Here is a 19,727-nt window from a genome sequence, read left to right on the forward strand (position 1 = left end):
GTCCATGTCAGAAGCCTTGTGATAGGGACTGAGCAGCTGGTGGACAATAACCAACTCTCTTTCTCTCCTATCTCTTTCCAGCGTTCTGTGGATTGGTGTCAACTATCTGGTTTGCTATTGGTGCTCATGCAGAGGAGGGTCTGTTGTAATTCAGCATCTCACTGTACGCTGGATGGGTCAGCTCCGCCCTCTGTCTCCTGGGGAGCACTATGATTCTGTGTTGCCACGGTGACAACCACTTGGGGAACCCCCAGACGCAAGAGAGCAGCTACTACTTCTCTAGACAGGCAGGGGGCGCCACCACACCCATCGTGGTCCTTCTGTGGCTCAGTTGGTAGAGCATGGCGCTTGTAACGCCAGGGTAGTGGGTTCGATTCCCGGGACCACCCATACGTAGAATGTATGCACACATGACTGTAAGTCGCTTTGGATAAAAGCGTCAGCTAAATGGCATATATTATTATTATTATTATCAACCCCTACGCTACTGCTACCACTGTAATCACAGGCAACCACGCCAAGAGCGCCAACGTGTGAGAAAGAATGTAAAAAAGGATTATGAGCTGCAGAGAACTTGTGATTGACACATCCACATGACTGGCTAGTCTTCATGACCATGACCTCATCCTGAGGACCATGACCTCACATCCTGCCAGACAGGAAGCTGGCCAGGTGAACACCACCCTCCTCAACTTTTTCCCTGTTCACTGGAATTCCATAACCTCCTTCTACACCATTTAGTGTTCTGGTGTTCTGGTGTTCTAGTGTTCTGGTGTTCTAGTGTTCTAGTGTTCTGGTGTTCTAGTGTTCTAGTGTTCTGGTGTTCTGGTGTTCTAGTGTTCTGGTGTTCTATTGTTCTAGTGTTCTGGTGTTCTAGTGTTCTAGTGTTCTAGTGTTCTGGTGTTCTGGTGTTCTGGTGTTCTAGTGTTCTAGTGTTTTCGTGTAGTAAGGGAACAGAGACAGGTGTTCTCTCAGATGTATTTGTTTTATTGACAGTTTATCAGAAAACAGCAAAACACAGATCACTCTTTGTGCACACATTTACACACTCTGATTCAACAATAAATACTTTCTTTTTTGAATGATCACACTCTTAAAACAAAATAATCTTAAATGTTTTCCAACCAACTCACCCATGTACAATGTCACACCAGTGGAGTCAGACTAATAGGTAGTATAAGAGCATGTTTGCTCCTGGATAATTGATTCACTCTCGGATAGATAGATAGATTTGAAACACAGCATGTTGTATGTATGTTTATAATGCAGTGTTAGACCAGGTGGAATGGTTGCCATATAGCTCACTTCTCCTGTCCTCTCAGTCTACTCAAGTGCCTATGGTGTGGGGCTTGATGAGGGATTCAGGAGCCCTCTGCCCTTCCTCTCCTCTAGTGCCCAGTGAAACAGGAAGTAAGTGTGTTCCACTGCAGCTGTCAATCACAAGAGGAGCCCCCGGGTTCCTGTGGATCTGTGTAGCCCTGATTGGTTCTTCCCCTGGATCCCATAGAGGAGCCCTGAGGGCCGGACTGATAACCTAACTGGTTCTGGTACTGGGAGCCATCCTGGTACTGGTTGCCATCTTGATTGCCATCTTGATAGTGGTTTTGGTACTGGTCACCCTCCGGATCCTGGTTCTGATCCTGGTTTTGCTGTTGGTAGTGGTAGCCCTTCTCCGCTGACCAGCCCTGGTAGCGCCCCTCTTCCTGGTTGTCCTGGGGGTCAAGGTCATTGTCAGGGGAGAAGGTGTCGTCAAGGTGGTCATCATAGCGCTGGTAGGTGCTGGCGTGAGCCTGTTCCTCTCTGGTGCTGATCTCCAAAGAGCTGTTCCATATCCCATAGCAACCGTAGATCAGTATACCTAGAGAGACAAACCATAATAATATCACATCCCATAGCAACCGTACATCAGTACACCTAGAAAGAGGATAGAGGAAGGAAAGAGAGGAGCAGATGGATGGAAAGATAAGGAGATACAGGAGGGTAGAGGGAGAGTGGAGGGGAGAGAAGAGGGGGAGAGGGAGGTAAGAGGAGGATAGTGGCAGAGAGGGGGAGAGAGGAGGGGGAGAGGGGGAGAGAGAGGGGGTAAGAGGAGGGTAGAGGGAGAGAGGAGGGAGAGAGGAGGGGGAGAGGAGGGGGGGGAGAGAGGGGGAGAGAGGGGGAGAGGAGGGGGGGGGGAGGGAGGTGGAGAGGGGGAGAGAGGAGAGGAGGGGGAGGAGGTGGAGAGGGGGAGAGAGGAGGAGGTGGAGAGGGGGAGAGAGGAGAAGGGGGAGAGAGGAGGGGAGAGGGGGTAAGAGGAGTGTAGAGGGAGAGAGGAGGGGGAGGTGGAGAGGGGGAGAGAGGAGAAGGGGGAGAGAGGAGGGGGAGAGGGGGGTAAGAGGAGTGTAGAGGGAGAGAGGAGGGTAGAGGGAGAGAGGGGGAGAGGGGAGTAAGAGGAGGTTAGAGGGGGAGAGGGGGAGAAAGGAGGGTAGAGGGAGAGGGGGAGAGAGGAGGGTAGAGGGAGAGGAGGGGGAGATATGAGAGGGGGGAGAGAGGAGGGAGGGTAGAGGGAGAGAGGGGGGAGGGAGAGAGGAGGGGGAGATATGAGAGGGGGGAGAGGGGAGGGTAGAGGGCGAGAGGGGGGAGAGAGGGGGGAGAGAGGAGAGCGGGGAGAGAGGTGGGTAGAGAGGAGGGTAGAGGGAGAGAGGGGGGAGAGAGGAGGCTCTCTTCTCCACATGAAGGAAGTGACTAGAGACAGTGTAACTAACCCAGAGTGCACCAGACAGCGAAGCGTGCCCAGGTGAGCGGCGACAGTTTCAGCATCAGGTAGGAGTTTACCAAGATGGCCACTGCGGGGACAAACGGCACGCACGGCGCCATGTAGGGCAGGATCCGCCCACTCTCAGGCTGGCGCACGATTACCACCAGTATGGTTGCTATTTTGCCCGCCAATAGTGTCGCTACGATACCTGAAACGGCCGAGCCCGCTCCGGTCCCTCGCTCCACGCCGAAGATGACAGTAGCCCAGAGGAGGAAGGAGAGGAGGAAGAGGAGGAGGGTGCAGCGTGTCACCATGCGACCGGAGGACGGGGTGGGACGGGCCGAGGCGTCAGGGATCCCCAGGCGAACACGTAGGGTGGAGTAACGACTACCTAGAACCCTCTTCAACAGCGAGTTGGGGCCGGTGTGGAAGCTGCCAGAGTCGCCAGGTTCACCTGCAACACCGCTCGATTGGTAGCCGGAGTTGTCAGGGTCAAAGGTCGATGAGTCTGCTCCGCCAATCAACATCTGGTCATCGTTGGTGGGCAGAGTTCCGTCATCGCATTCCGCCATCACGCCCTCTTTCTGCCTAGGCCCCTCCTCTTCCTCCCCAGGCAGGAAGTTGTGTGTGTCTGTGTCGGGCTGGTAGCGCAGCAGCAGGACACACACACTGACCAAGGTGTAAGCCAGTAGCGTTCCTATAGACATCATCTCTATGAGATCTTGCAGGGAGACAAGGAGAGACATGAGAGCAGCCAGACAGCCAGACACCAGACACGCTACTGCTGGAGTGTGAGTGTACGGAGAGACGTTGGCCAGGAACCTGCACACACACACAGGAATAAACACACATTACTACCATTTAGTGAACATTCATCTTCATAACATTAGTCTGTGTGTGTGTGTGTCCATGCCTGTGTGCATGTGCTGTTCACCTGAAGAGCAGTCCGTCTCTAGCCATAGCGTATATGACCCTGGGCATGGGGAACAGGGAGCCCATTAGACTGACAGTGAGGCCAGCTATAGACCCTACAGCCACTATGTATTTCCCTGGCAGGAACCCATGCACTGCAAACATCTCCATCAGTGGAGCTGAACCATCGATCAGGTCATAAGGAACCATCAGAGTCAGGACCACAGACACCTAGGGAGGGTCACACACATTAGTACCACACACACACGTAATAATGAAGGCAGTAACAGCAGAGAGGATGGAGATGTGCCTGTACTCACAGAGACGTATGCAGTCAGGCAGGTTATCAGACTAGCAGTAATAGCATAGGGTATAGAGGTGTTGGGACTCTTGGCTTCTTCTCCTGTCGTAGCGATGATGTCAAACCCTATGAAGGCATAGAAACAAGTGGCCGCTCCCTTCATCACCTGGTACACACACATCAGAGAGAGGTTAATGTGTTTGTGTGTGTGTGTCTCGGTGAATGCTGTTGTGTGTGTGTGCCTGCGTATTCGTGTTTGACTTGGTTTAGCTGAGCGTATCTCTTACCCCGGACCATCCGTAGGGCAGGAAGTTTCCCGCCTCCCAGTTGTCAGCGGAGAGAAAGAAGAGTCCAGAGATGATCAGGAAACACCACACCACCAGGTTGACCATATTCAGAACGTTATTCAACCCTACCGAGTTACGAACCCCTAATGACACAATTACCGTGACAACCAGCGATATGGCCATGGCCAGGACGTCAGGGTACGACTCCTCCCCTTTACCTGCAGGGGGAGGGGAGATTATAGGCACATAAACACAAACACACACACACACAGTCACTCACTCACTCACCCAGGCCTCTGAGTGTCCCCAGGTGTGTTATCATGTAGCTCGAGATGCTGTGATTGGCCAGCGAGTCAAACATGCTGCTGAGAGCCGACGCCCCGGCTGCAGTACCAATTAGGTACTCCAGGATCAGATTCCAGCCAATGAAAAAGGCCGTACACTCTCCCACTGTGACATAACTGTAGGTGTAGGCTGACCCAGTTGTCTTAGGGACACGCACGCCAAACTCTGCATAACATACACCTGGAAGAGAGACACACAATTGACCCAGGTTAAACACACATACATGTCAAACTACTACAAACACATATACAGTGGGGCAAAACAGTATTTAGTCAGCCACCAATTGTGCAAGTTCTCCCACTTAAAAAGATGAGAGGCCTGTAATTTTCATCATAGGTCCACTTCAACTATGACAGACAAAATGGGGGAAAAAAATCCAGAAAATTACATTGTAGGATTTTTAAAATATATATATATTTTATTTTACCCCTATTTCTCCCCAATTTCGTTGTATCCAGTTGTTTTAGTAGCTACTATCTTGTCTCATCGCTACAACTCCTGTACGTGCTCAGGAGAGACGAAGGTTGAAAATAATGCGTCCTCCGATACACAACCCAACCAAGCCTTCTTAACACAGCACATCCAACCCAGAAGCCAGCCGCACCAATGTGTCGGAGGAAACACGTGCACCTGGCAACCTTGGTTAGCGCGCACTGCGCCCAGCCCGCCACAGGCATGGAGTTTTTGTATTGTGGTGTGTTTTGTCTTGGGGTTTTGGTGTGTATGTATTCGGGATTGTAGCTAGTGGGGTTATCTAGCAAAGTCTATGGCTGTCTGGAGTGGTTCTCAATCAGAGGCAGGTGCTTATCGTTGTCTCTGATTGGGAACCATATTTAGGCAGCCATATTCTTTGAGTTTGTCGTGGGTGATTGTCCTGAGTGTCTTGATGTCCTTGTTTGATGTTAGTTGACACATGTATAGGCTGTTTTCGGTTTTCGTTTCGTTTATTGTTTTGTAGTGTTCGTGTTTAGTCGTGTTTACATTTGTTTAAATAAACATGGATCGCAATCGACACGCTGCAGTTTGGTCCGACTCTCCTTCACCATTAGAAAACCATGACATCCACCATAATTTGCAAATAAATTCATTAAAAATCCTACAATGCGATTTTCTGGATTTTTTTTCACATTTTGTCTGTCATAGTTGAAGTGTACCTATGATGAAACTTACAGGCCTCTCTCATCTTTTTAAGTGGGAGAACATGCACAATTGGTGGCTGACTAAATACTTTTTTGCCCCACCGTATGTGCGTGTGTGTATATGTGCGTGTCTCTGACCTGACAGTATAGAAGCCACAGCAGCGATGAAGAAGGACAGGATCACTCCTGGCCCGGCCATCTCCTTAGCAACCAGCCCGGCAACCACGTACATCCCTGTGCCAACACAGCTCCCCACCCCTAGCGACACCAGGTCAGCTGTCGTCAGGACCCTAGCCAGCCCCCCTACTTCTGTGATATCGTCGCTGACCTCTGACCCCTGACCCATCCTACCCACAGGTTTGGTCCTGAGCAGGCGGGAGTACAGGTTGTACCATGCATCTCCCCAGGACACACGCCTCAGCCATTCTGCCATAGCGGTGGGAACGGGATCGGTGTGTGTGTGTTTCCTCCAATCTATTCCTTTGTCACTATTTCCCTCTCATTTGTCTCTCTCTCTCTGTCTCTCTCTCTGTCTGTCTCTGTGTCAGAGAGTATCCATGCCAGCTTCATTCCACACTGTTCTGGAGTTGGAGTTTGCTCTGAGGTCTCTGTGAAGACAGAAAAATTATGTGTTGTTGTAAATGTTAGACAGATTGACAAGCAGACAGTGAGTGCTGAACACAGGTGATAGCATTAAGCCTGTAGTTAATACTGTAGGTAAGCCTGTAAGTAAGAATGTAGGTACGTATGCCTGTAGGTAATACTGTAGTTACGCCTGTAGGTAAGCCTGTAGGTACGTATGCCTGTAGGTAATACTGTAGGTACGCCTGTAGGTAATACTGCCTGTAGTTACGCCTGTAGGTACGTAAGATGAAAAGAAAGGATAGGTGAGGAAAGGGGCCAAAGGAAGGGGAGAATGTGAGTGATGGGGGGAAAAGGTGAGAGGAGAGATGGAGATGAAGAGGATAGGAGAGGAGGGGAAAGGAAGGGGTGAGTGTGGGGTGAAGGGTGGAGTGTGGAAGGAGGAAGGAAGGAGTGAAAGGGTGAGGAATTGAGGGAATTGAAGAAGAGAGAGAGGAGGAAGGAAGGAAGGAAGGAAGGAAGGAAGGAAGGAAGGAAGGAAGAAAATTAGCTTTAAAACTGCAACATTTTCTTTGCAACTGTGCATGTGCCCATAGAAATATATGTGGTACGTGTGCAAGGGGGGGCGCAGGATGTTCCCACATGCTGGAAGGGGGCCCCCGAGTGAAAGAGTTTGGGAAGCCCTGGTCTAGGTTTGCTGTATGGTGTGTGAGTTATTAAATTTTTTTTGTTAAATGTATTGAATAATTAAACATGCAATCTACTTGCAGTGAATCCGCTCGACAACGACATCACATTAGTCATCTAACAGACTCACATCCGGAGCGACACACAGAAGCAACCAGGGTCAACGCCCTGCTCAAGGGCACGTTGACAGATCTACCACAAGGTCAAAAATGGGGGCCCGGACCAGCGATCGATTAGCCCCTGGCCCAAGCTCCCAACCGCCAGGCCATCAGCCCTCCAAGACCCCCCACAGGCCCCCCCCCATAACAAAGAAAATGAACAAAAGAGAAAAGAGACGAAGACAAAGGAAAACATAAAACAACAAGACAAAAAACTAAAGATATCAAGGACGACGAAAATCATAACAGCCCAACTGAATGTGTTTGAGGGCATGTATCCAGGCTGTATCAGACAATCACCGGGAGGGAGTCCCACAGGGTGGCGCACAATTGTCCCAGCGTCGTTCGGGATTTTCCGGGGCAGGCCATCATCGAAGATAAGAATTTGTTCTTAACTGACTTGCCTAGTTAAATAAAGGTTAAATAAATATAATAAATAAATGTGTGGCACTATTTATCTGTGTGTGTATGCGCACATGTGTGCATTTGAATAAGAGTGTGTGTATATGCACAGTGTGTGTATATACACGCCCAATTTTTCAGTTTTTGATTTGTTAAAAAACTTTGAAATATCCAATAAATGTCGTTCCACTTCATGATTGTGTCCCGCTTGTTGTTGATTCTTCACAAAAAAATACAGTTTTATATCTTTATGTTTGAAGCCTGAAATGTGGCAAAAGGTCACAAAGTTCAAGGGAGCCGAATACTTTCGCAAGGCACTGTATATGCCTGTAGGTACGTCTACCTTTAGGTACATATGCCTGTAGGTACGTCTGCCTGTAGATACGTCTGCCTGTAGATACGTCTGCCTGTAGGTACGTCTGCCTGTAGGTACGTCTGCCTGTAGATACGTCTGCCTGTAGGTACGTCTGCCTGTAGGTACATATGCCTGTAGCTACGTATGCCTGTAGGTACGTATGCCTGTAGATACGTCTGCCTGTAGGTACGTCTGCCTGTAGGTACGTCTGCCTGTAGATACGTCTGCCTGTAGATACGTCTGCCTGTAGGTACGTCTGCCTGTAGATACATATATGCCTGTAGATACGTCTGCCTGTAGATACGTCTGCCTGTAGGTACGTATGCCTGTAGATACGTCTGCCTGTAGGTACGTCTGCCTGTAGGTACGTCTGCCTGTATGCTGCCTGTAGATACGTCTGCCTGTAGATACATATATGCCTGTAGATACGTCTGCCTGTAGATATCTGCCTGTAGGTACGTCTGCCTGTAGATACGTCTGCCTGTAGGTACGTCTGCCTGTAGGTACGTCTGCCTGTAGATACGTCTGCCTGTAGGTACGTCTGCCTGTAGGTACGTCTGCCTGTAGATACGTCTGCCTGTAGGTACGTCTGCCTGTAGATACGTCTGCCTGTAGATACGTCTGCCTGTAGGTACGTCTGCCTGTAGGTACGTCTGCCTGTAGGTACGTCTGCCTGTAGGTACGTCTGCCTGTAGATACGTCTGCCTGTAGATACGTCTGCCTGTAGGTACAGATACATATATGCCTGTAGGTGCCTGCCTGTAGATACATATATGCCTGTAGATACGTCTGCCTGTAGGTACGTCTGCCTGTAGATACGTATGCCTGTAGATGTCTGCCTGTAGGTACGTATGCCTGTAGGTACGTCTGCCTGTAGATACGTATGCCTGTAGGTACGTCTGCCTGTAGATACATCTGCCTGTAGATGTCTGCCTGTAGGTACGTATGCCTGTAGGTACGTCTGCCTGTAGGTACGTCTGCCTGTAGGTACGTCTGCCTGTAGGTACGTATATGCCTGTAGGTACGTATATGCCTGTAGGTACGTCTGCCTGTAGGTACGTCTGCCTGTAGATACATATATGCCTGTAGGTACGTCTGCCTGTAGATACGTCTGCCTGTAGATACATATATGCCTGTAGGTACGTCTGCCTGTAGATACATATATGCCTGTAGGTACGTCTGCCTGTAGGTACGTCTGCCTGTAGATACATATATGCCTGTAGGTACGTCTGCCTGTAGATACATATATGCCTGTAGGTACGTCTGCCTGTAGATACATATATGCCTGTAGGTACGTCTGCCTGTAGGTACGTCTGCCTGTAGATACATATATGCCTGTAGGTACGTCTGCCTGTAGATACATATATGCCTGTAGGTACGTCTGCCTGTAGATACATATATGCCTGTAGGTACGTATGCCTGTAGGTACATATGCCTGTCTGCCTGTAGGTACGTATGCCTGTAGATACATATATGCCTGTAGGTACGTCTGCCTGTAGATACATATATGCCTGTAGGTACGTCTGCCTGTAGATACATATATGCCTGTAGGTACGTATGCCTGTAGATACATATATGCCTGTAGGTACGTATGCCTGTAGGTACGTCTGCCTGTAGATACGTCTGCCTGTAGATACACATATGCCTGTAGGTACGTATGCCTGTAGGTACGTCTGCCTGTAGATACATATATGCCTGTAGGTACGTATATGCCTGTAGGTACGTCTGCCTGTAGATACGTCTGCCTGTAGGTACGTATGCCTGTAGATACATATATGCCTGTAGGTACGTATGCCTGTAGGTACGTATGCCTGTAGGTACGTATGCCTGTAGGTACGTATGCCTGTAGGTACATATATGCCTGTAGGTACAAATGCCTATAGGTACGTATGCCTGTAGGTACGTATGTCTGTAGATACATATATGCCTGTAGGTACGTATGCCTGTAGGTACGTCTGCCTGTAGATACATATATGCCTGTAGATACATATATGCCTGTAGGTACGTCTGCCTGTAGATACATATATGCCTGTAGGTACGTCTGCCTGTAGATACATATATGCCTGTAGGTACGTCTGCCTGTAGGTACGTCTGCCTGTAGATACATATATGCCTGTAGGTACGTCTGCCTGTAGATACATATATGCCTGTAGGTACGTCTGCCTGTAGATACATATATGCCTGTAGGTACGTATGCCTGTAGGTACGTATGCCTGTAGGTACGTATGCCTGTAGATACATATATGCCTGTAGGTACGTCTGCCTGTAGATACATATATGCCTGTAGGTACGTCTGCCTGTAGATACATGTCTGCCTGTAGATACATGTCTGCCTGTAGGTACGTATGCCTGTAGGTACGTCTGCCTGTAGATACGTATGCCTGTAGATACATATATGCCTGTAGGTACGTATGCCTGTAGGTACGTCTGCCTGTAGGTACGTCTGCCTGTAGATACATATATGCCTGTAGGTACGTCTGCCTGTAGATACATATATGCCTGTAGATACGTCTGCCTGTAGGTACGTCTGCCTGTAGGTACGTATGCCTGTAGATACGTCTGCCTGTAGGTACGCTGCCTGTAGGTACGTCTGCCTGTAGATACGTCTGCCTGTAGGTACGTCTGCCTGTAGATACGTCTGCCTGTAGATACGTCTGCCTGTAGGTACGTCTGCCTGTAGGTACGTCTGCCTGTAGGTACGTCTGCCTGTAGGTACGTATATGCCTGTAGGTACGTATATGCCTGTAGGTACGTCTGCCTGTAGATACATATATGCCTGTAGGTACGTCTGCCTGTAGATACGTCTGCCTGTAGATACATATATGCCTGTAGGTACGTCTGCCTGTAGATACATATATGCCTGTAGGTACGTCTGCCTGTAGGTACGTCTGCCTGTAGATACATATATGCCTGTAGGTACGTCTGCCTGTAGATACATATATGCCTGTAGGTACGTCTGCCTGTAGATACATATATGCCTGTAGGTACGTCTGCCTGTAGGTACGTCTGCCTGTAGATACATATATGCCTGTAGGTACGTCTGCCTGTAGATACATATATGCCTGTAGGTACGTCTGCCTGTAGATACATATATGCCTGTAGGTACGTATGCCTGTAGGTACGTATGCCTGTAGGTACGTATGCCTGTAGGTACGTATGCCTGTAGATACATATATGCCTGTAGGTACATATATGCCTGTAGGTACATATATGCCTGTAGGTACGTCTGCCTGTAGATACATATATGCCTGTAGGTACGTCTGCCTGTAGATACATATATGCCTGTAGGTACGTATGCCTGTAGATACGTCTGCCTGTAGATACATATATGCCTGTAGGTACGTATGCCTGTAGGTACGTCTGCCTGTAGGTACGTCTGCCTGTAGGTACGTATGCCTGTAGATACATATATGCCTGTAGGTACGTATGCCTGTAGGTACGTATGCCTGTAGGTACGTATGCCTGTAGGTACGTATGCCTGTAGGTACGTATGCCTGTAGGTACATATATGCCTGTAGGTACAAATGCCTATAGGTACGTATGCCTGTAGGTACGTCTGCCTGTAGGTACATATATGCCTGTAGGTCCCTGCCTGTAGATACATATATGCCTGTAGGTAAACGTCTGCCTGTAGATACATATATGCCTGTAGGTACGTCTGCCTGTAGATACATATATGCCTGTAGGTACGTCTGCCTGTAGATACATATATGCCTGTAGGTACGTCTGCCTGTAGGTACGTCTGCCTGTAGATACATATATGCCTGTAGGTACGTATGCCTGTAGGTACGTATATGCCTGTAGGTACGTCTGCCTGTAGATACATATATGCCTGTAGGTACGTATGCCTGTAGGTACGTATGCCTGTAGGTACGTATGCCTGTAGATACATATATGCCTGTAGGTACGTCTGCCTGTAGATACATATATGCCTGTAGGTACGTCTGCCTGTAGATACATGTCTGCCTGTAGATACATGTCTGCCTGTAGGTACGTATGCCTGTAGGTACGTCTGCCTGTAGATACGTCTGCCTGTAGATACATATATGCCTGTGACGTATGCCTGTAGACGTCTGCCTGTAGGTACGTCTGCCTGTAGATACACATATGCCTGTAGGTACGTCTGCCTGTAGGTACGTATGCCTGTAGATACATATATGCCTGTAGGTACATATGCCTATAGGTACGTATGCCTGTAGGTACGTATATGCCTGTAGATACATATATGCCTGTAGGTACGTATGCCTGTAGGTACGTATGCCTGTAGGTACGTATGCCTGTAGGTACGTATGCCTGTAGGTACGTATGCCTGTAGGTACATATATGCCTGTAGGTACATATATGCCTGTAGGTACAAATGCCTATAGGTACGCCTGTAAGTAACACTAGAACATAAAGGCGTCACCTTTTCTCCTCTCTCACTAGAGCGAGACACCCTCTAAAATATTCATCAGACAGCACCTGATCCCACATCACAGTGGAGAACTACACCAACTTCAGCCGACAGACAACAAACTACCCTCTGTGTACTATAACCTAGACGACTGACAGTAACATTAAGTTACTGATTTAAACAAGATACATTTCCCTGAGGAACAAAATAAAATTAGATATATGAATAAAAAACTGGTTTCTATATGTAGGCTGCAGCTACACGATAAAGAACCCACAGGTGACTGATGGACAGGTGACATACTGACATGTTACTGACGGACAGGTAACTGACAGACAGGTGACATACAGACAGATGACTGACGGACAGGTGACTGACAGACAGGTGACTGACAGACAGGTGACTGACAGACAGGTAACTGACAGACAGTTGACATACAGACAGGTGACATACAGACAGGTGACATACAGACAGGTGACATACAGACAGGTGACTGACGGACAGGTGACTGACGGACAAGTGACTGACGGACAGGTGACTGACGGACAGGTGACTGACGGACAGGTGACTGACGGACAGGTGACTGACGGACAGGTGACTGACGGACAGGTGACTGACGGACAGGTGACTGACGGACAGGTGACTGACGGACAGGTGACTGACGGACAGGTGACTGACGGACAGGTGACTGACGGACAGGTGACTGACGGACAGGTGACTGACGGACAGGTGACTGACGGACAGGCGAGACCACAATAGACAGGTGAATAACACAGAACATCTCTAGTCTTTCAACACATATGTACATGAATGCACATACAGGACACAGAATAAACACTCACCCGTTTGGTGCTTTCCCCAGGAGAATGAGCAGATACAGAAGCTTTACCTCGGTTCCATGTTTACTGCAGAGAAAGAGAGAGCAGCCAAGGCCGGACTGGGAGGAAGTGAAAGAGGAGGTCGAAGGGAGAGAAGGGGCTAAATTATTCAGTAGCCAGTCCATGTGATCAGAGTCAAGTCTATTATTCATCACCAAGGTGGTGTGTCCAGCTGTACCGTATGAAACCTGGGAATGAGGCAGTTGTGTGTTATCTATAGGGAGGAGAGACTCAGTCAATGTTTAACTACACCACTATACCCCGAGAAATGTGATTTCTACTGGCCTCATTTAATCAACAGCCCTCTCATATTAGATCCCACAGGCCTGGAACCAGGGGATCCCAGCAGTGGATGTGGTGTTAGCAGAGACAATAGATCTAAGACCCCTGAGAGCAGTGGATGTGGTGTTAGCAGAGACAATAGATCTAAGACCCCTGAGAGCAGTGGATGTGGTGTTAGTAGAGACAATAGATCTAAGACCCCTGAGAGCAGTGGATGTGGTGTTAGCAGAGACAATAGATCTAAGACCCCTGAGAGCAGTGGATGTGGTGTTAGCAGAGACAATAGATCTAAGACCCCTGAGAGCAGTGGATGTGGTGTTAGCAGAGACAATAGATCTAAGACCCCTGAGAGCAGTGGATGTGGTGTTAGCAGAGACAATAGATCTAAGACCCCTGAGAGCAGTGGATGTGGTGTTAGCAGAGACAATAGATCAAAGACCCCTGAGAGCAGTGGATGTGGTGTTAGCAGAGACAATAGATCTAAGACCCCTGAGAGCAGTGGATGTGGTGTTAGCAGAGACAATAGATCAAAGACCCCTGAGAGCAGTGGATGTGGTGTTAGCAGAGACAATAGATCTAAGACCCCTGAGAGCAGTGGATGTGGTGTTAGCAGAGACAATAGATCTAAGACCCCTGAGAGCAGTGGATGTGGTGTTAGCAGAGACAATAGATCTAAGACCCCTGAGAGCAGTGGATGTGGTGTTAGCAGAGACAATAGATCTAAGACCCCTGAGAGCAGTGGATGTGGTGTTAGCAGAGACAATAGATCTAAGACCCCTGAGAGCAGTGGATGTGGTGTTAGCAGAGATAGGGCTAGGTATGGTCTGAGGACAGTTTTATAGCTACTCCAGTATTGTATCGTTGCTGTAATCTGCTTGTCATCTGACAGAACAGGTCAGGTTACCTACCTGCAGCCTGACTAATCAGTCTCAGGGCTAATAACATACACAGTTCCCTGCAATATAAGGCAGACACACAGTCAGTAGAAGCACACACACAGACATGGACAAAGACAGGAAAACATACACTACTGTGCAGTTGCAGGGTCATTCAGGGTGAAATGGGCACTGGGAAATTCCTACGGAAGTGTGTTTTATCCACTGCAGATGAGAGAACAAACCCAGAGACACCCATGCATCCACACACACTCAAGACACACCTAACAAACCAGGGGTGCTTTCAGTTCGTTTGAACGTTTGCTACGTTGAGGAACGGTTTGTACTGAAGGACACCCACACAGATGAAAGGGAAACAAAACCTGGAAATATAAAACAGTCACTAGCATTCTGACATCAGCCAAGATTATATAACATAAGATGACGGAAACTCAAACTAGGCAGACAATAACAGAGTAAAAACACTGACTCAGCCCAGATTACTGCTACCAAATCATTAAATTTATAAATGGTTAGTTAGTCAGAAAGACTTGTTTGGATTATAGTGAACTGAAGGCTGCAGACTATTCTTTTTAACTTGGCAAGTCAGTTATGGACAAATTGGTTTAACTGCTTTCAAGGCCAGAATGAGACTTTTACCTCGTCAAGCTCGGGGATTCGATTCAGCAACCTTTCGGTTACTGGCCCAACACTCTAACCACTAGGCTACCTGCCACCTGGGGTATCTACACTGGAGGTGGGGTATAGTAAAGATCATATGGAGTAGGGTTCATGCTCTGGTTACAGGATGATAATCCCGTACTCCATATTCTAAGAGCAGTGCGTCGTCGAGGTTATTTATTTTATATTAAAAAAAAAAAAACTGGGGTGGCAGGATAGCGTAGTGGTTAGAGCGTTGGACTAGTAACCGAAAGGTTGCAAGTTCAAATCCCCGAGCTGACATGGTACAAATCTGTCGTTCTGCCCCTGAACAGGCAGTTAACCCACTGTTCCTAGGCCGTCATTGTAAAATAATGGTAAAAAAAATCAAATAAAAAAACTCAGCCCCTGGTGACATCATGTGGACATACTGGGAATTACAACTGTGATGTATTACATCTGAGAAATTCTGTGACAATTATTCCACACTCATACTTCATTGAAAGTCATGCACCCACAAAATAAACCGGCAGAACACACCATGACTATTTTGTTGATCTCATTTATTATCCTATCAAGACTCCAGCTCATGATGAAACACACTGAAGTTTGCAGTCCATCCACTGAAAAAAAGAAAGGTCTCTCAAACTACTTTCCCTCACACGCAGGTGACCGGCCAGTCTCCAGTCCTACATGCTGGGGCAGGTGTGCGGAGCTTGGTTCTACTCGTCATTGTCTGACTCCTCCTCTTCCTGGCTGATCTGGAAGTATCTCAGCTCGTAGGTCTCCTTGTCTGACGCCACGACTCTCAACCAATCACGGAGGTTGTTCTTCTTCAGGTACTTCTTGGTCAGGTATTTCAGGTACCTGTGGACAAATGGGAGAGGATAATGAGTTTGACGTCAAAGAAGGGGAGAAGAACACTTCAGATCTGTCCTAAAGGGTAGAGTCCAGGGTGTTTCTCAAACCTACTCCTGGTTAACAAGGCATGCTGAGTAGTAGACTACGGACACCAACAGCCCACCTCTTAGAGAACTGCTTCTGTGACGTGACGTTGATCTTATTCTTCAGGCGGGCGATCTCGATTACATTAGCCAGATTTCCTGTCTTGCCGTTGACCTTTACCCTCTCTTTGAGGAATGTTTCCTGTTGGACAGAGCACAGTGACACTAGGGAAGAGAACCCTAGGGTTTGAGCTAGGGAATGGAACCCTAGTCCACACACAGAGTTAGGCAAACACAACACAATAATAAAGTATAATATCTCTAGCCTGCTTAATGATGAGGAGGAGGTGGTGTCAGGCAAAGAAGGGCCGGTAACTTACGAAGTTGGCCGAGTCCAAAATGCCGTCCTCCACAGGGTGGGTCAGGTCCAGGGTGAACTTCCAGGACACCCCCCTCTTGGTCCTCTTGACCACAGTCTGTTTCTTCTGCTTTAGCTAGGGAAAACAACCATGGCATTCAAATCATAGAAATATAAACGACAGGAATGATTCTGATCGCCATGACAGGCATTCCTCAATCCAATGTTCCTCCTGATTCTAAACCATGGCTCTCAGAGGATAGAATAGCGATTAATCCAACATGATTCAGTTTTCCTTATACTAGAGTAGTGTAATACAGGGGTGTCAAACTCATTCCAGAGGGCCTAGTGTCTACTGGTTTTGGGGTTTTCATTTCAATTAAGACCAAGACAAACAGGTGAGGGGAGCGCTTTACTAAATGGTGACCGTAATCCACCTTAAGTACAAGGGAGGAGCAAAATCCTGCAGACACTCGCCCCTCCGTGGAATGAGAACAGCAAATTCCCCTTTATTATACGGCACAGTGGATCTAATTCACACTGACCATCAATCCAAAGGTAGAGCAAATGTATTTATGCAATTGCAAGTGAAAAGAGGACGCCAAATGTATACTTATAAAGTAAACAAATATTTTAAATTGGGAAAACCTCTTGAATCTATGCTCGGAAATGACTTTAGAGCGTTTCTCAAACTCAGTGCTGGTGTGGACCGAGGGCTGCACATTTTGGTTTTAGCCCTAGCACTACACAGCTGATTCAAATAATCAAAACGTGGCAAAACTTGACATTAATAAAACCTCCCAGGAAAACCGTCTCAGAACCTCCCTGCAACCTAAAAATGTACATTCCCTAAACTGGCTAAATTTTCACTTCCGTTATCCGAACATTAAAAAATATATATTTTAAACGGTCAGGAAACGTATGGCTTTGTTCCCAGAACCAATGGGAAACCAAAAACGTATGTTCCCACAACTTTCAAGGAAACAAATGTGCTAGCTGGGAAGGGTTTGGAACCTCACCCTGGTAATTTGACTGGTGAAGTCATGGGTATGCTCAAAATGGCTGTCAGTCCTGACTTGAATGGCATTTTTGTTCACCGGTTTGTACTTCTCATCACGCTGTCAGTGAATAGATAAAGCCCTTTCAAAATACAATCGCAGGAAATATGTATGGAAAACAAATGGTGGTGAAAAGACTAATTTGCCAGTTGAAGTTACATCCCCCCCCCTCAACTGACAAACTGCACTGCTTTTTCAAAGTAGTTCAGGCCTACCTTGAGACCATCACTGGTATGGTGAGAAGGTTATTGCTATCTTCATTGGGTGAGTCAGTATCACTGGAAAGTTGATTTAGTAGCCTATACTATTTATTTCCTCCTAATGTTGTACTTTTTAACGACTCTGAGCCAATTGTGTGCCACCCTACGGGACTCCCAATCCTGGCCGGACGTTATGCAGCCTGGATTCGAACCAGGTACCGCAGTGCCTTAGACAGCTGTGACACTCATTTGTGTCTCCCTTTTTATTGGCCCTGAGCCAGGTCTTAATATATGCCATTTAGCAGACGCTTTTATCCAAAGCGACTTACAGTCATGTGTGCATACATTCTACGTATGGGTGGTCCCGGGAATCGAACCCACTACCCTGGCGTTACAAGCGCCATGCTCTACCAACTGAGCTACAGAAGGACCACGGTCTTGACCATGGCCCAGATTCCCTAAAGCATTCGAAGGCTAAATTGTAATCTTAAAATTAAAAGATCCTATGGTTCTAACAATTAATTTAGCCTAAAATGCTTTTGGTAATCTGGGCCTAGGTAGCTTGAGTGTCAGATTAGCCACTCTTGTGTAGTATTAAAAAAATAGTCTCCTGTCATGTAGGCCTAAATGAATTAGAATTGCTTTAAATGGGTTTTTAAAAAGGCCAAATTCGTCTGGACCCTGTTCAGATTAACCCCTATTTGCTTAAATTCTAAAAAATAAAAACACTTAACTGTATACCACTCGGCAAATCCGGTGATAGAATGCATTATTATTATTACTTGTAATTTTTTTCAGCACCACCAACTCAAAACATCTTCACGCAGCTGTGCCTGTGTAGTGTTAAACCATAACGTGCACCCCTTTGGGGTCCCCAAGACAGAGTTTGGCAAACGCTGATTTACAGTAACGATAACTTTGAAACTGAACACGTGTACTGCTAGCTAGCTAACCTTATGCAAGCCTAGCTAGCTTTGCCTTGCTGCCTAATGAATGGCGAGTAGTCGTTTGCTTTACTTAATCACATAACCCCAGACATATATATTGATGTATAATGTAAAGTGGTGCACATTTTGTTAAATAAAGTGAAATTAACAATGATAAGGGTTTTTCTGTCGAGCTCTTTTCACGTACCGGTGCCATCTTGAGTGTGCGGAGTAGAAAGGAAGTTGCGTTGGTCGGGCGCGGTGTTCGTCAACGTCGTTACGTGAGCCCTTTGCCTAATATGGTCATTGTTCAGGAATGGCATTTCAAATTGGAATTTGGGATATTCTACTGTAGACTGCAGTACACTGATGAATTAAATGAAGGAAATACTATTACCATACATTCAATAAATAAATCACTGGTGGTATATAGTTGTAAAATGAACTATTTTTCTGTAATTTGCCTTTAAATGCTGTAGTAAAAAAAAACGTTGCTTTGTATATCTTATGATAAATCTACTGTACTGTTATATTAGTTTGAAAGAAATGAGGGGTTCATTGGTTATTATTGGTTGTTCTTATGTTATGTTGCTCCACGCCAAAGGCCAAGTCGGGTCCAAAGAGCAGCCAGACAGCACCCATCCACCCACCCAGACAGCACCCAGAGTGGTCAATCATTGACAGTTAGAAAAGCAGGGTCGTTGATTTACTGATGTAATAGGTCTGTATTGTTGCTAATATGCTTACTGAGTAGCCTGACCACAAGCATGCATGAGTGACCAACAAGCTCACACACCTTATTTGATCTTTCTTTTATCCAAATCTTCTATATAGTGCCAATAGAAAGTCTACCACCCGTTTAACTTTTTCACGTTGTTGCCTTACAAAGTGGGATAGAAATGTAAAGGGGTACTCGGCAGTAGAAACAATAACAGAGGCCTCCCCACCCCTGGTTCGGTAAAAAGATGAGGGATAGGGCTGGAGAAATGTATTCACTCTCAAATTCCTATACAGAGCTATGGATGCAAGGATTGACCGGCCATGATATCAACATGATAGTTTTAACCATGTTGAGGCTCTATAGTTTGTTTACATTTTCTTTGTTTACAAACATTGGAGTAAAACAAGCTTATATTTTGGGTTCTGATGGGGTATGACAGTTGAACTATGCACGAGGCATATATTCTTAAAGAATCAATGGGAACATATTCATTTATAAGTCAAATTGATGTAGCAACCGCTGATTGC

The 19,727-nt window shown here is 46.9% G+C and overlaps 2 protein-coding genes across 4 annotated transcripts; both read right to left on the reverse strand.

Moving 5' to 3' along the window:
* Nucleotides 1-966: 966 nt before the first annotated feature.
* Nucleotides 967-13,518, reverse strand: LOC118373799 (probable cationic amino acid transporter). Of its 3 annotated transcripts, none has more exons than XM_052501591.1 (8): nt 13,141-13,518; nt 5,860-6,320; nt 4,526-4,762; nt 4,238-4,455; nt 3,970-4,116; nt 3,672-3,880; nt 2,745-3,559; nt 967-1,858 (listed from the first exon to the last, which is right to left on the reverse strand). In XM_052501591.1, exons 2-8 carry the CDS (start codon nt 6,152-6,154, stop codon nt 1,434-1,436), a joined length of 2,346 nt encoding a protein of 781 aa, XP_052357551.1. In that variant the 5' UTR covers nt 6,155-6,320; nt 13,141-13,518; the 3' UTR covers nt 967-1,433. The 3 variants fall into 3 exon arrangements, with proteins under 3 accessions (XP_052357551.1, XP_052357552.1, XP_052357543.1); XM_052501592.1 differs by having other exon boundaries at nt 2,946-3,559; nt 5,860-6,329; XM_052501583.1 differs by having other exon boundaries at nt 5,860-6,329.
* A 2,021-nt stretch (nt 13,519-15,539) lies between these two features.
* rpl22l1 (ribosomal protein L22-like 1) lies at nt 15,540-18,827 on the reverse strand. The gene is made up of 4 exons (XM_035760039.2): nt 18,688-18,827; nt 16,318-16,431; nt 16,018-16,139; nt 15,540-15,860 (listed from the first exon to the last, which is right to left on the reverse strand). Exons 1-4 carry the CDS (start codon nt 18,694-18,696, stop codon nt 15,716-15,718), a joined length of 390 nt encoding a protein of 129 aa, XP_035615932.1. The 5' UTR covers nt 18,697-18,827; the 3' UTR covers nt 15,540-15,715.
* Nucleotides 18,828-19,727: the final 900 nt, after the last annotated feature.

This window comes from Oncorhynchus keta, chromosome 4 (assembly GCF_023373465.1).
Source record: "Oncorhynchus keta strain PuntledgeMale-10-30-2019 chromosome 4, Oket_V2, whole genome shotgun sequence".
Classification (NCBI taxonomy): Eukaryota; Metazoa; Chordata; class Actinopteri; order Salmoniformes; family Salmonidae; genus Oncorhynchus; species Oncorhynchus keta.

Coding starts and splice junctions, on each gene's coding strand:
- LOC118373799 (XM_052501591.1), bottom strand. CDS start 6,154: ATGGCAGAATGGCTGAGGCGTGTGTCCTGGGGAGATGCATGGTACAAC. Junction 4,456..4,525: donor GGGGACACTCAGAGGCCTGG/GTGAGTGAGTGA, acceptor CTCCCCCTGCAG/GTAAAGGGGAGGAGTCGTAC. Junction 1,859..2,744: donor CGCTGTCTGGTGCACTCTGG/GTTAGTTACACT, acceptor TTGTCTCTCTAG/GTATACTGATCTACGGTTGC.
- rpl22l1 (XM_035760039.2), bottom strand. Junction 16,140..16,317: donor TTTTGGACTCGGCCAACTTC/GTAAGTTACCGG, acceptor TCTGTCCAACAG/GAAACATTCCTCAAAGAGAG. Junction 15,861..16,017: donor CAGAAGCAGTTCTCTAAGAG/GTGGGCTGTTGG, acceptor ATTTGTCCACAG/GTACCTGAAATACCTGACCA.